This window comes from Stegodyphus dumicola, chromosome 6, assembly GCF_044657685.1.
Source record: "Stegodyphus dumicola isolate Sdum_Otavi_A_Nest chromosome 6, ASM4465768v1".
Classification (NCBI taxonomy): Eukaryota; Metazoa; Arthropoda; class Arachnida; order Araneae; family Eresidae; genus Stegodyphus; species Stegodyphus dumicola.
In genome coordinates, this window is record NC_140773.1 from 98,447,942 (window position 1) to 98,464,590 (window position 16,649).

Consider the following 16,649-nt stretch of genomic DNA (forward strand, 5'->3'; position numbering starts at 1 on the left):
CTAATAAAGATGATTTCTTCAGTAGTCTACTTGGACACCTGTACCACAGCTTCATACCTTCTCCATACATCCATTCACCATCTTTTGGAATGAACATGAATATAGATTCCATGTAGAATTGTACATTTAGGGCAGTGTTTTTCATTTAAAGATTAACAAAAGAGCGATTTTTAAACTGTCAGTGCAACATGCAAGAGCAGCTGCTGTATAGTCTGTCTTCTCATTAACATAAATCTTTATCATTACTGTCTTGGCACCTTTAGCACCCATTGTTCTATTTGATGGCATGTCAAATGTCAGTGGTACCTCATATAAGTTTCCTGTTTGTCCTATCTCAAGACACATCTTTTTCTCAAGTTTATGACATATTTATAGAATTCTATAATCGTTGTTTTGTACTGAAGTAGCGGTTTTTGTACTATTATAGAGTTTTGGTATTCATGCATGAACCATTTCTCTTTGTGAATCTCTCCCACCTTGAAATAGTCCCAGAAAAATCGGCATTAAACATATCTATCATTAATTTTCTCGACTCGATTAAAATCATTTTTGTTGAAACTATAATCGTGTTCTTCGCGAGATTTATTATCCATTTCTTAATATTTTCCTCAAACTTTTGTCATTAAAAACACATGAATATAAGTTCTTTCCTACATTTCCTAAATCCGTCTTCTACTTCCTCCATTCTCGTATAATTTTCTCAATCGGAGATGGGCTAAGATGCCTTCAGCTACTCTATTTCCATGCTGTGAAGCATAATTCATGAACTTTAAATCCTATACTACATGACAGTCTTCTCTTTTGAGATCCCATGAAGGTACTCTAATTCTATTTATGCAACACTTAGTATCTTTGTGTAAAAGCAGATTTGAGTACTAAAGAGAAAGGAACATGTTACTCATAGATGACGCTACTTAAATTTAACTAACTGTAGGCTCCTGTTTATTGCAAGAAATATTCCAATGAAATAATCACCAAGATGCTTTCATTTTGAGCTACCAGAAATTAGTCAACCAGAAAAGCCCTTTTGTTTTAAAGCACCAAATACAAAGTAAACAAATATGAGTTGTATAAAACATGGCTGCTCTTGTACATTATTCCTTGTATTTAAAAGGTTATAATAAAAAAAAAAGAATTCAAATGTAAGTTGGGGTAAAGTGAGTAACAGTGCAGAAAGATAGAAAAAGGTTAGATGGCTTTGAAAGCGAAATTGCTTCCTTACCACTCCTGCGATTGATTGTTGTAGTACATTCTTAGTATTGATGTACCATGATTTCGAGTGAGAAGTAGTGCTGTTTATTTTTTATTAATTTATATTTGATGTGTACATACTAAACTTTTTATAATTTTATCTATTTTACAAAAATGAGGCATCTGAAAGCAGTTCTGCCTTTTCCCAAAATATGTGCTACAAATCTATTTTTTAAGCTACTTTCGTAGTCATGACCCATGCCCTAACATGCGAGATGAAACTAAACTATATCGTATACATATATGATTTATTTGGGAATTTTTTTTAGGAAGTACTGTCACGGAGATATTAAAACTATTTCTTTCTACTGGTTCAAAATGGTGTTGTCGGCATTTGTAATAAAGGCAACATTTTCTGTACCTGATGAGGGAAAAATATTGAAGGGTATTTTTCTGTTCTGGCTACAGCCTCTTCAGTCTAAAAAGCTCACTATGACTATGTGGTGCGAAATAATGACAACATTTGTCATTGATCCATTGCACCATGCACTGGCAAGCGGTGTGAAGCACTTTTGCATAACAGTGTCCTTCCCACACTTCAGCAGGGTCAGTATGTGGATCACACTATTCCCTCAAGATAGTGCTCCTCCACACATTCTACTCATGTGAAGCAGCTGCTGATTGCTCATTTCAGAGATGATAGAATCGTAAGCCACCATTTTTCAACAGTGTGGCCGCCACTTTCCAGTGATTTAAACACGTTTGATTTTTTGGCTTTGGGAATACCCAAATAATGTTTTTTACAGTGGACAGATTGCAAAGCTGGCCGACTTGGAGGCAGGCATCATGCACCACTTTGATAGCATCAGCACAGACATCCTCCAATCTGTTGTGGAACATGCTGTTTTGCACTTCCAGCTAGTAGCAGAACAAGGCCTATATGTTGGTCATCCATAAGCTGTTTTTTCATGAAGCTCTTCTTTTTCTCTAGTCACTATCACTGTTTTCATTGTAAGCACGTATTCATGTCTTTTTGCTAATAAATTTATAGTAAACTCTTAGGGTCTTTTGTTTCCTTTCGGTTAACAGCATTTCTGTATTCAGCGAATCCATTTAGGCCTTACCCATGACAGCCTCTTCTATCGGCACAATGTGGAACTATTTTTTTTTTTTTTTTCCTTCGCCAAACAAAATTTCTTTGCATCACAATTGTTCTGGTAAACTCTCAAGTCATTCTGACCGGTAGTTTTAAAGAAAGAGAGTTTTAGAATTTTCATCTCTAATTATAATCACCCTTTATATTATCTTATCAGATTCTGTTATAGTGTCTTCTCCCATCCACTGCATTTTATTAGTTAGATGGTTCTTTCATCTGATATAGCTAGTGCACATTTTATACAACCTTCAAGCTTTGAGAATTAATTTTAATAACAAATAATGAGCTAAATACTGCAGCTCTTTAGACTTCATTAGATTGCAAGACCACTATTTTTGTGAATTCTTTTTTCTTTTTTGAAAAACTATTTTATATCACACATAAATTTTCTTTATGAATTTAATAGTTAAATCTGATATGATGATGTTATTTATTCGTTATTTTTTAACAGGTGAGAGTATTCACACTTTGATAACCTATATGTTTATTTCAATGTATTATTTTCCCACATGCAGCTTTTGGGATGACTGGATTCGTCAGCCAGCCCAGAGAAAGGAACGAGCATGTATCCGCCCAGAGCTGTCTCGTACTAAAACATTTGGCAAAGTTGGTGTGAGCAAGTATGAAGTAATTTTTTTAGGGGGGGGGGAAGGTGAAAGATATTAAAGATGAATTAGTTTTACAGCATTATAAAAAAAATTAAGACATAATTCTTTTGATCATCAAGTCAAATATGTGTTGATCATCAATTAATTTTTCATACCTGTAATTTTGTAAGTACAAGAGGAATGTAGTGTATAAATTAGCATCTCAATAATAAAAATACAGATATATGAAATTGGCTTCAAATTTAAAATAATTATAGTATTTAATTTTGTGATTGATTAAAATATAGTTTTTTTAAGTATTGTAATTAAATAAGATTGACCCTATGCATTGAAATCATTTAGAGGATTATTTTATAGTTTGTTTTATTATTAGTGTTATGCAAATTGCATGTAAATATTCTAATTTTGATTGAATATTATATTTGAAGTGTTTAAATTTATTCACTTCAAATTTATGGTAAATCCTAAATTTTGTGCATACTGTGTTATATTTTTAAATCAAAAGAAAAATTATATACATGTAGGTTTTACTTTTAAAACATGCACATAGAGCACAGATATTGCATTTTAAATGCTTTTATTTTACTAATAAGAAATAGATAAAAGTAATGAAGGGTAAGTTAAGTAAAAATTAATGTTGCAGGATTCGTGTAATGATGAACATTTCACACACATTATTAGTTCCACCGGCGTTGATAGAATATGTTATCCTCTTAACATCCACAACTAGCTTTATATAATATGATCAGCTTGGTTAAAGTAACTTAAAAAAGGAAACCTTCCGTTTCCTACAACTGTTGGAGGACAAGCAAGCCATCTGCTACTCTCCACTCTCTTCAACGTCTGGCCGCTATCTGGCCTTGTCTTAACTGCTCCGCACTGCGCTAAGCTGGGATGACATCACCACGTTGGTATTCTAATTCAGCATCCGTCGTCGATGATCTCCACATACATGTAGCAGAATAAAAACAGCATAATTATGTATCCAGTTTTCTAAAATCTATTGAGATTACATATATATAATTGACTAACTCACAAAAACTGATTTGTTAGCACAGAAATGGCAATAATTATATATAGGATGAGTCAAAAATATGGCTATCTCTCTACTCATTTAATCACATCATGTGAAAGCAGTATTATGGCTAAAGAAAATGAAATTGTTCCATTGGAAGATCAGGTCTTCAATTTGAAAGGTGCTAACTTTATCGCCTCAAACTGCTCTCCAATTCAAATCCTTCCATTCCATAACCATGTTGATGCATCAGTCCTACTGTGAATCCTTTCAGAAGATTTTCTTTTCTAAATATGTATCATTATAAGTGTATCCACCTTTCTCACAGTCAGTGACAACAGTGCTTCTTTAAAATCTTGTGTATTCAGTTTCACAGTCTCAGTTGCTCTCTAGACTCTGATCCAAGTAATGCTTGATCATTGCCAAGTGATTAACTTGGATAATCTAGGTGGTGTGATGGCTACAAATGGAAACATGGATGTTCCAACAGCTGCATCTCAAACACCATCATGGCTGATGAAAGAGAATGTCTGTTTGAAATGAAAAAAAGGAATTTTTATATTTAGTATACTGTTGATCATTTGGTTTCCTATAATATATAACAACACATTATGTTTACTTTAAACATATAACTATATTTTTGACTCACTCTGTGTTTAGGTACCAGGTTGCATGGAAGTAGTTATATCATATTTAAAGCAATGCAAATGCAAAAACAAGGTGATATGTGACTGTAACAGGCTTTGCACATAAAGGGAACATCAAGAATTAACATGCAAAAGTAGTGAGTGTTGGCTGGATTCTTCTGGCTAAATACATATTATTGAATGACTGAAAAGAATAACTGGCTGATTCACTCTGAAGCAGCATGTATAATGCATGTGTTTTTACCAGCAGCTGCATAAACTAAAAAGGCAGATGGCTGGATCATCTAGATCTTGCTTGGAAATAAATGCTAACTAAAGAAAACTTCACACTGTTTTGATCTGTAATAAAACAGAAGCCTGTAAAATGGGAGAAGTGGCTAATCAGAACAACTGACCACATCTGATGCAACATTCACAACATAAACTGAATCATTCATCATAGAAACCAAAATTTTTGTAACAGCTATCAAGGCAGTCATTACAGAGGATTATGAAAGTCCTCTGTAATAACTCCTTTGTCCATACTCAACTCTTTAACATTGTCAGTTCTTAAACGGGTTAAGTGAAGCTGGTATAGATGGACGTGTTCAGTTTGTTGAAATGTATCTTGATAATATTTAATAGTTATTTTGATTTGAATGTGTGAAGCAGTATTTCACATATCTGGAGGCATTAACAGATATAATGCTATCTATTGAAAAATTAAAACTCAGTAGTGACAACAGAAAATGAATAACGGCAGTCCAAGTATTAGTAGATTGGGGTAAAATTTTGTATAATGAAGTAAAAAATCAATTCTTTGCAAATGTATCTGTGATAGCTGCAAATTTCTTGGATCTGTTATAAAACAGTGTTTATCTCATCATCCAACAATGGGATATTTTCCAGAACATATGTACTTGCAGGATAAGGTGCCACCAAATTACACATTCTGTGTTCTTGAATGGTTAAACCAAACTCTTTCATACCGTTGAATCAAAAGATGTGGTCTCATGAAATAATTGACTTACTGTAAAGTTGACATGGCAGATTTTTTAATTTTTTTTTTTTTTCCCAAAAATCGAGCATTTGAAATGGGAATCGCTGACGAATGCTACATTCCAGTTGAATTATTTACTAATACATACAAATTTGTTATCTGTAATTTTCAAATGTGCCTTGGCCTTGAGAGCAAAATGGTTATAAATCTATATTTGTTAGTTATTTTTAAAGTTAGTTATTTTTAAAACTATAACTTATATTTACTACTGTTATGAATTATATTTTTCACCAATTTTTTGAGCCATTGGATTAAATATAACTGCATTTTAAATATTTCCACCTTGCATGTGTAATTATATCATATATAGAATTTAATCAGTGAGGTATGAAAAATGTTAAGCATACTGATGTGTTATATGTAGAATTTTTAAACAAATAAATCAATATTATGTTAATATATAATGTTGCTGTTTCTTTAAAAAATTTTTATAGTTACTCAAAATTAGGTGATGAGAAAATGAGATATTTTTGAAGTCGTACTTTAGCAAGTAAATTGTTTATAAAGTGATATGTAAGGCCAAAACATTTTCTTAAAAAGTAAATTTCATATTTATATAATTATGTGGATATTATTGTGGATAAACATTTTAAGAGTCATAAGTAAAACACAGCAATTGCTTTTTGTTGATATTTAAATTCATATAAATAAAAGTACTTTTCCATGTTTCACCATAGGCATTTTTAAACTATCTTTTCAGTGGCCTTTTTTATGAAAAGCATCTTAAATTCATCAAACTAAATGATAAAGCTGTGCCTTTTACCAAAATGGATCTCAATTATTTAAAAAAAGTAAGTCTTTTAGATATTATACGTCACTTATTTTTTAAAGCAATAAATGTACCCCTGCTAAGATAACCACATTTCTAGATGATTAATGTCATCAATGGAAGTAATTTACTATACAGAATATGACTGCTGGTAATATTCAGTATTGTTATGTAATTATAGTCTCAAGTATGTAGTTTATTTTTCAAAGGTGGTTATTTTAGATTTGGTTAAAGCTGTATGTTCAGTTGACTCATAGCTTTTTTGCCCCAGATTGCTCAATGCTGGAACAAATTAAACTCGTATCTCAAAGTTCTACTGTAGTTAATATGTCATTTTCTTTTAGTCCAAATAAATGCCCTGGTAACATCACTTCGTTTAAGTAATGCAGTTCTTCATATCAGTCCTGATATGCTTACGTCAAATCTGATGGTAAGGTTTATCCGAGCTCTGCCTTCTCTTCCCTATTTCTTAAAGTATCATTTTTGCTCTAATTGTGAATGGAGAAATAAGTCCAGTTTGTCAAATAGCCTTCCAGCAGTTCTTATCACACCTCTTTTCAATGATTTGAATTTATATACATTGTTCGTATTAATCAGTTTCGCCATTTACTCATGTTAAATCCAGCTTCTCCTAAAACGAACTTCATCTGCCAATGTACTTCAAAAGCAGTTTCTTTATCTTGTAGACTATAATTAACATATAATTTGGAATGCAGCCGGATAATGTCTTTCGTACTTGTTTGTGGTGTTTCAATGTTGCATTCAGCAAGAATGGAATAGATCAAAACTAACCCACGTCATTCGTAGTACTTCTGGTTCCATGCTCATTTGTTCAATCATTCTTGATTCACAGAAATCTGTCAGCATTTTGTCTTCCTGTGCTAATGCTATCTTCAAGAATGCACTTGCAGTATCAGCTGTCAAGGCGACCCTTTTCAATCTAAATTGCAAAAGTAAGACTAACAAATCTGGCATTAAATTCGGACCAGGTTTCAAGGAATTGTTATGGGAAATGGAGCTTATTGCACTAGAAGGTGCATTAAAAACAACTGTCCTTTTTGTAGTTAATTATCTTAATTAGTACTTGATGAGACATATAATAAAGTTTAATTTTATTTTCAGACATACTGGAATCAACTTTCTGGGCTGTTCCTTCTGCAACATGCTTCAAAATAATTTCCTTATAATGATTAAGAAAGGAAGGATTTCTCTTAAATTTTTTAACTAATTTTTGAAAACATCCTTCAGCATTGGCAAAATTATCTGATAAAGATTTAGCATTTTCATTCCACAAAAGACTGACTTCGTAGGGACTATCAATAATTTTTATTGAGCTTTCAAGTTTCCCTAAAAGCTCATCATCTTTTCAATTATCATTGCATGCGATTCCCAAACTTTTTAAATCAAGTATTTTCTTTCAAATCAAATATTTCTCGGTTTTCGTTTTGAATGGTAGTCTTCATTACTTTAACTTCCTTAGGGTTTGATCTGATTGAGGCCTCCGATCCTTTGAACACACATACAAGTTTCATTTCCATTCCCACTAAAATTCCTGTTATTCATGTTATTTTCCCAGTAATGATGTTCCAAAAATTATCGAAACCAATTAACGGTGATATTAAGTTTTCAGAATCTGGCTCATTGGCCATTTGTATTTTCATCATCAATAATCACTAATTTCTTTACTGTGTCCTTTAACTATTGCTTCACAAAGTTTCAATAGTTTCTAAAGTTATTTCCTTCGAATTATAAACACTTCTCAAGTTTACCTTCACTCGAGTACGAAACTCTAGAGGGTTCATTCTATACATCAATTTTACTTTCATTTTCATGTTTATGTTTCAAGTACCCTTCTAGTTTCGATTTGAAACTCTTAATCCTTTTGCTACATTTTGGAGTTGTCAGAACATCAGCTTCAAATATATCTAAATCACTAATAATGCTTTATGTGATAGAATCCAGCTGATAGATCTGATTAGTTTTTTCTTCTGATTGATGTTTTAAATCATCATAATTAATGTCGTTCCCATTTAATATGTCACTAATTTTTTTCACTATTTTAGTTAAAGAAGTTCAAATAGTTTTTCTTTTACACTTTAACTTTTTTAATCCACTAGGTTGTGTCATTTTCAATTACGAAAGCTCCCAATTATTGTACCATTAAAACAGAGAGAGAATCAGTTCAATAAGATAAAGTTCTTACCTGGTTCGTTATCTCTTTAGCTTCTCAGACAGTAATTGAAGATATTTTGTATATTAATCCTTTGTAGACACAATATAATGAGGGACAACTTGCATACATGTATCTACATTCTATAAAACTAACAAATCATAAAACAGTTCTGGGATATCAATGCCATCTATGGGCTAAAGTTTGCAACAGTTTCAAAGAAAAAGTAAAGTGACAAGAAAAGGCATTTTGCTGGAAGTTAAAATGCAAGGTACTCGGATGATAAGATGCAGGTAAATGGTTAATAAAACTGATGGAGAAGGTAAGCAATCCATTAGAGATTTTTGGAAAGATGGCAATATCATGGATTCTATAGACAATATCAATCTTTGACCGAGAAATGTTTGAAATGAATGTATGGTTGAAGCTAAACAAAATGTTGACACAAAAGGATCAATTGTTGATTTTGATGAAATTGTCAAGAAACAGGGTTGGATAGTATGAATGTACAGGATATTAAAGAACTGTTGCAAATTACAACTGGTGAAAGTTTTTCTAACAATGATCTTAAAGAATTAGTAGTGCACAAAAATGATGAAATTAGCAATTCTGAAGGTTAGCAATTGAAGGAAGTACCTTTCTTATCAAAAGCAAAACTTCTTTACTCTTTTATTTTTTATATTTTCAGTGTTTTATGAATAAAAATTATTATTATCATTAAATCTGTAGTTAATGCAATAAGAAGTATTTAACAATAAGTGTTATGAAATATACAAAAAGAGATTGATGAGTTTTCTTATTCTCTGTTCTATATTACTTATACCCATTATTTATCTTTGAGATGACCTTGATTAGCATAGGAACTTGCTGAAGCATATCCGCTACGTTTTAAATGAGGTTTTACTGTACGTACCAAATTCTCTCTTTCGAATTTCTGAGAATGGGAGCTCTTGAGACACATAAAAATATTTATATTTCAAGAGGGGACTGATTATTTAAAATGTAGATAATTGTTCAAGCTTGCATGCATACATTCATTTTTATATTTACTTCAATATTTTCATTCAATTTTAGTGACTTCAGATGATCAGATTCTGAAAATTTGTGTGAAAATTAGTCCTTAAATGTTCCTGTAGTTTTCTTTATGAAATGTAGGGAAATATAGCTATTAATGTTTATTAAATTCTTCAGCAAATTTGATGAATTTCATAAAAAATTTCTAGTTTTATAACAGTTTTATTTTTTAAGGACTTCTATGATGTTGCATTTGTGAAACAAATATATGGTGCCCCTTCTGTAACTTTGCATCAGCTGCAGAGAGGAAGCATCGATCACTCTGAACCTGTTCGTATTACTTATGAAAATAAAGACGTTTTTAAGAAAAGTGCTAAAGCTCTTGGCCTTATGGATGATTTTAAGGTAAAATATATTTTGTTTTGTAGTTTCATTATTTGTGTACATAATGACAGATTTCACACTTGGTAGTAAACTTTCAAAATTTCATTATTGATATTTTGTCTTCATCAGAATTGATCTTAGTCAATGATATTCATGTCAGCCATTTGACCATTGCTTAACTATTAAAAATAAGTGTTGATTAATTTTTCTTATACATTTTTAAAAACTTTTGTTTTTTGGTTTTAAATAATAAAATTTTAATTGCTCAAGTTCAACAGAATCAATAAATTATTTCAGCAAAGTCCAGCTGCGTTTGAGGCAGGGAAATTTAATCCAGACAGCATTGTAATTGTATACAAGCTAACATTTTACTGCTACTTCTGCATCAAAAACACTTTTTTTTTTTTTTTTTTTTTTTTTACCAGAACATAAGAAGGGGCAATTGTAATGTGCATATTATCTTAAACTAACAGTAGTGATATTCAATATTCATGTGTACCAATCACCTTTAGGGTATAACTTGTAAATAATTTCATAGGCCAAAGGTTCTAATCAGGAACGTTTTAAAAATATGAAAACATATGTCGAAAACCAACCTGAAGATCCATTTTTTAGTTCTCTGATCTTAATATAGTACTAGAAAAAAAAAAGAAATTATGCCACATCACATTTTAGAATTATGTAATGTGAGCAGAAAAGTCCATATTTATACATCTGTGTTTTTTTTTTTTTTTTTTTTTTTTTTTTTTTTTTTTTTTTTAATGTAAGGAGTAAAAAAAAAAATAATTGGAGGAAATTTAAAAACTGCTTAACTTTTCTGATTATCCAATGGTAAACTAAGTTATGAGTTAAATACCAGAGTTAGAATTAAGATATCTGTTACAATGATCAACATTTGCACATTTCAATATTTGGATTCATAGATGATTATAGTGAAGTAAATTTTGACAATCCCCTTGTGTTTTTGTTGAACATATATTATTTTAAAAGTTTATGTAGAGCTCTGGGAGCTTCAGGAGACTCAGAGGAGCACATTGCTAAATATGTATCTAATTTGTGAGCATCCTTTTTTTTTTTTTTTTTTGTGTTGTTTTGTTCTGAGCTTGAGATTCTGTTGCTGAATGTATTCGTGCCCGCATTGATAGTGCTTTGAACTTGTATTGATTTATGTAAACTATTCAAAAAAGTGTTTAATTGCATTTTGTTATAATGGAGCTGGTATAAATGTTTTGAAAAAAATTCGGAGTTGCGATCACTTTTAAAAAAATTTCCTAATGTTGTAATTTGACACTATATAGGTTATTGTGTAATAGTTAGCATTAAAAGATTTGATAAAATATGTTAACAAAATAGATAATTTTGAAATATTTCTTGATAAATTATTTGCTTGTGTTTTTCACCAGTCCATCTAAAATCTGTAATAATTAAATGAAACTGGTAAAGATCTAAATGTCAAAATACTAAAAATCGGATATGTGTTTGGAACCTTAGGAGCAGTATGCATTTATGAATGGGTTTTGCACTGAATAATAAATACAAGATGTCCATAATTTTATCACAAGATAGCAAAATTAAATTGAAACATAATTTTATGAAGCATTCTCTTATTATGGAAAATGAAATCTCCAAAAAGAGTTCAGAGGCAATCTGACATGAATTTAATAAAACCTCCTCTACTAACAGAACAGTAAAAAAAAAAAGTAGTTTTGAAAAACCAGACAGGTTTTGCATGAAGGATGTTCAAGCAGACAAGCATCAGTGATGAAAGTATTCCTGCAATTCAAGATTGTCAGCCTGCATCAGGAATTCTCAGGTCGATTAGATATAAATTGATATAAAACTGTATACGTATAAATTGCAGATTTGTCAAAAAATCAAACCTAATGATCAAGTCGTTCAGAAAGAATTTTCTGTAGACATTCTTGACCCAGAATTACCAACTCTCCCGATTTTCGACCGCTCTCCCGCCAACCGATTTACAATATATCCCGACTTTTTCTTATTCTTAAAATTTCTCGCGATTTTTATGGAACTTAGCTTAATACTTCATTATATGAACATATCAAAAAAAGGGATTTTGGATGTCTGAAAGCAATTGAATTTTCTCTAGATTATATCTAAAACAAAACCCTGCGAGTTAGATAACTTCTGCTTTGCGAGTGAGAGCATATACGTATCCAGAAACATCGTTCTCCAGTTCTCCAATGGGCATCTTGCTCCACTGCGTGTCATCTGGCATATATTAGCCGATGAGGACAAAGCAAGCTGTTATTTGGATGTTATTTAGTTATTTCGATCATTTTGTCCTGAGTTGTGTGAGTACACGTGCCTTCGGTTTTAGAAGTTTTAAAAGTACTATAGTTTTAGAAATTATCATCTTTTGTTATGTCTGCGAGAAAGGTGAAATACTCGTGTACATTTCAAAAATCGTACACAGTTGACTTTCCTTCCATTATTTCCTCAAGGAAATGTAATAAATTTGCGATGTGTACCGCCTGTCGTTGCAATTTTTTGATTTCACATGGTGGAAGGGCGGATGTTCTCAAACATGTGCGTACACAAAAGCACAAGGACAACATGAGTTGTTTTGAAAAAAAACGAAAAATTAAATTTTTTAAAATTTTTCTTCGGAAACAAAGGACCAAAAAAGTTATTAAGGCAGAATGTCTGTTCTCTGCCTCTTTACTGGAGCACAACCTGCCACTGAATGCATCGGATCACGTTGCAGCTTTATTTAGAAAAATGTTTCCCGATAGCGAAATCACTAAGAAATGCTCAAGTACAATAACCAAAACAGGTGCAATTGTTAAAGAAAGGGATTTGAAAAATAAATCTTCAGTTATTGATTGCATTAAAACAGCTCCATTCTGCCTCTCTACGGATGGAAGCAATAATACCTATTCAAAACTGTATCCAATTGTTGCTTCTTTTTTTAATCCAGAGTCTTCAGAAATTTAGTGTAGTTTACTTTCTGTCCCCACTTTAGAAGGACATTTGACAGGCTTTAATATAGCACAGCTAATTATTAAAGCTTTAAAAGAAAATGCAGTCCCAATGGATTATTGGCACTTCACTTGGTGCCAATAATGCACTAGTATTGGTAGGCTTGAAGACTGGTGTTGCAGGCATCTTAAGAAAGAAAAATTCAGATTTGCAGATTATGAAGTGCACCTGTCACCTCTTAAATTTAGCAGCTGAAAAAGGGGCAGCTTCTTTACCAATAAATGTGGATGAACGCATTGTTGATATTTATTATTATCTTGAAAGGAATTCTAAAAGGAAGAAAAAATTGAAACCAACAGCTGCATGAATACAACAGCAACAATAAATGTGGATGAACACATTGTTGATATTTATTATTATCTTGAAAGGAATTCTAAAAGGAAGGAAAAATTGAAGCCCACAGCAACAGCTGAAGAATTTAAAAAACCAAACTTGGATCCTGTCCTTAAATCCAAACTTGGATGAAGTTATAAAATCAGCTAGGATTGACACCCAGTGGAGTTTAATTGGAAAACTGAAAGATGCTGGATGATGGAATTTAAAAATATAGTAAACTGTCTAGAATTATGTTGGCCATCTTGACAGTTTCCCATAGTAATGCAGAGTGTGAGGGGATTTTCAGTGTTGTTGCAAAAACGATAACTAAATTTAGATCTAATATTAGTGATGACACATTAGAAAAACTTTCATTAGCAAAAGCAGGCCTACGTAGCAATTGCTATGAACAAAATTATGAAGTTTCTTTCTTAAAGAAAGCAAAATCTGCCACTGTTTATAACATTTGTACAAAAACTGATTAAAGTCCCCCCCCCCCGTCTTTTAAACGATGAAAGTAATAAAAATGTTTTTTATGTGTAAGGTATTTTTGTATTGCTTGCATTTAAGAATTAGTTACTATTTAAAGTTAATTCATTATTAAAAACTGTATCATTTAAAAAGTCTTTTTAACATTGTGAAAAATCTCCTGATTTTTTTAGTGTCATAGGTTGGTGTTGATTCATCACTGAATACAATTTTCTGAAAAATTAATCATCATTACTAATATCTTCAATGACCATATTACTAATGATGATCAGTTTCTTCAGAAACTTGTATTCGGTGATGAATTAACATTTCATGTTTGAGGAAAGCTTAATTTACATAACTGCAGGATTTGAGTATCAGGAAACACATATTTTGTAAGGAGAATAGAATAAGGTTGCCTTTAAATTAATATTTGATGCTACTTGATTCATAACAAAGTGATTGGTCTCTTTTTTTCAGTGTTGTCAATTAATTTGGATCATTACATCAATATTCTCAGATTGTTTTCAGTGCTGAAGTTTGAAAAAATGCAGCCTTTAAAAAAAAAATGGGATGGGTCTCTCTGACATTGGGTTACACATGTATGTATTCCTTGATGAAACATTAACAGATCATTGGAATGGTAGAGGTGGACCAATTTCATGGCCACCATGTTTTTCAGATGTCGTACTACTCGACTTTGTTTTTCAGTGGTATCTGAAGAACAGAGTTTATGCTGCAAAGATTCTCAGTATTAAAGAATTTAATAAACCTAATCATCGCAGAAACAGCTAATGTGACTCCACAAATGCTTAATAAAAATCTGGAGGGAAATGCAAAACAGACATGATATTCTCTGAGCAATTAATGGTTCACATGTTGAAATGTATCAATGTAAAACTCTTTGTAGTGCTAAATAAAATTCAGTCTTTTTCCCCTATCTCTTATTCTGTATTATCCAAAGCATATCTTTATCTGGTCAATAAGTTATGGACAACCTATATATTGGTTTTTCAGATTAGCTCTTATATTTGGAATTTTCAAGACCCAGCATTGATAATCAGGGTTTCCTATAAGAATTATCATATTTGATACATTTATATACACACAGATGTACCAAATTTTCTCAACTATTCCTCTCCTCGTGTATTTTTCCCCATAGTCATACAAGGCTCTAAAAGTTTCTTAAATTTTCATGTAATTAACCACTTCCACAAGGCATTCAGAAAGTGAGCTCCCTTAAATTTTGAAATGGATTTATCCATGTAGTGAAAGTTTTTGACTTAAAAATTAATTTATAGATTTTGAGTGTATAGGATCTGATTGATGAAGCAATAACAGTGAAGAGCTTCAAGAAAACAGGAATGTTTAATGCTCTTGATGGCTCTTAAGATCACTGCATGTAAGAAGACAGGTTGAACATTGATGAAGAGGAGGACAACCAGGGCTGTGGAGTTATGGAATCGGAATCAAAGTTAAGCAGATTTGGGGGTAAAATGAGTCAGAACTGGAGTCTCTAAAAACATGTCGACTCAGACTCCAGATTTTGTTGGACAGTTTGAATTTGAAATAAAATTAAAGTGAATTGAAAAGCAATTTAATGACAAATTGAGGTATTATTTTTATTTGTGCATTATATTTTCTTTTCTATTTTATTGACAAATTAATAAATAAATATAAAGGAGGAGGATGGGACATTTGCCATTATTGATTAAACTGATTCATTTAGTAACAAATCTCATTGATAAATTTAGGTAAGCAGTAATAACAGCAAGAACTCCCAAAATTGATGCCATTCTTAGGAAGTGATCAGGAAAAGGGGCAAGTATTAATCAAGTAATGCGATGAGGAAGGATACATATTTCATGATGTAGAGGTCATTAGAATTAAGAGCTTTTTTAGAAGATATAGATACAACCCTATGTTTCACTAACAGAAAGACTGTGCTTGTAGAATTGGAAACTCTTCTTTGTACACCGTATACAGCCACAAAAAAGCTACAGTCTGAAGAATTAAAAGAAGGCGAGAATGGAAGAATGTGGCGTTTGTTCTTTCTGAAATGGAGGGTTTATTGCAGGAGGAATTATTTCTTCAATGAAGAAAAGAGAAACTAGTTTAATAGACAACGAGATCTTGTTGGATTCAACATATGTTTATCCAAAACACAATTTTGTTGGATGTCAAAATTAAGAATGTTTAATTTAAGAAGGCAATAAAAGCCATCTATGAACTTTCATTAAGAATGAAATTATTTTCAGGACAATTGGAGTATTTAGATCAAGACAGTCAAACTGCAGACATTACAATTGAGTCCCTATCATCCTCTTCCAGTGATTAATTAGATTTTGAGAAATATTTAAATAATATTGGAGTGGCTAAGGCAAAGCGAATGAAAATAAAGAACCAAGAGTCTTTAGATATAAAAATGAAAAAATACAAGCAAGCTTTCTACGTAGCCTTTGAAGAAAAAGAGAAATATGATTGCACTTGCAAGACACCTCTTTTAGAACTTCTAAAAATCTGAATCCTGAAAAAGTCTCATCTTGAAAGTTAAAAGTAGCCCTAACAGTAACAGCTCTTTCTCCTACTCAAGTCAATGTGGGAAGTCTCTTCTCTGCTTTAAAGTTTATCAAATCAGATCTATGGTCCTCTAACAAAGATCTTGCCGAAGCTATACTGTTTCTTAGAAATTACTAATTCCAGTTTTTCCATTTCATAATAAATGATAATTAATATAAATAATTTGCTATGCCGTCTTTTTTTTTTTTTTTTTTTTTTTTTTTTTTTTTTTTTTCTGTAGCATCTACTACTTCTTTTACATTAAAAAATAAGCTGATATGTTTAATATATGTGAGGGAGTCAGAGTTGGA

At 31.6% G+C, this 16,649-nt stretch overlaps 1 protein-coding gene across 2 annotated transcripts in view; it reads left to right on the top strand.

Moving 5' to 3' along the window:
• Mgat1 (alpha-1,3-mannosyl-glycoprotein 2-beta-N-acetylglucosaminyltransferase) overlaps positions 1 to 16,649 on the top strand; it is a 74,123-nt gene that overhangs the window by 53,456 nt on the left and 4,018 nt on the right. For both annotated transcript variants that reach the window (XM_085818694.1, XM_085818693.1), the window contains 3 exons: positions 2,863 to 2,967; positions 6,357 to 6,447; positions 9,844 to 10,014. In XM_085818694.1, coding sequence (XP_085674820.1) covers positions 2,863 to 2,967; positions 6,357 to 6,447; positions 9,844 to 10,014 — 367 coding nt within the window. The remainder of the gene's footprint in view (positions 1 to 2,862; positions 2,968 to 6,356; positions 6,448 to 9,843; positions 10,015 to 16,649) is intronic.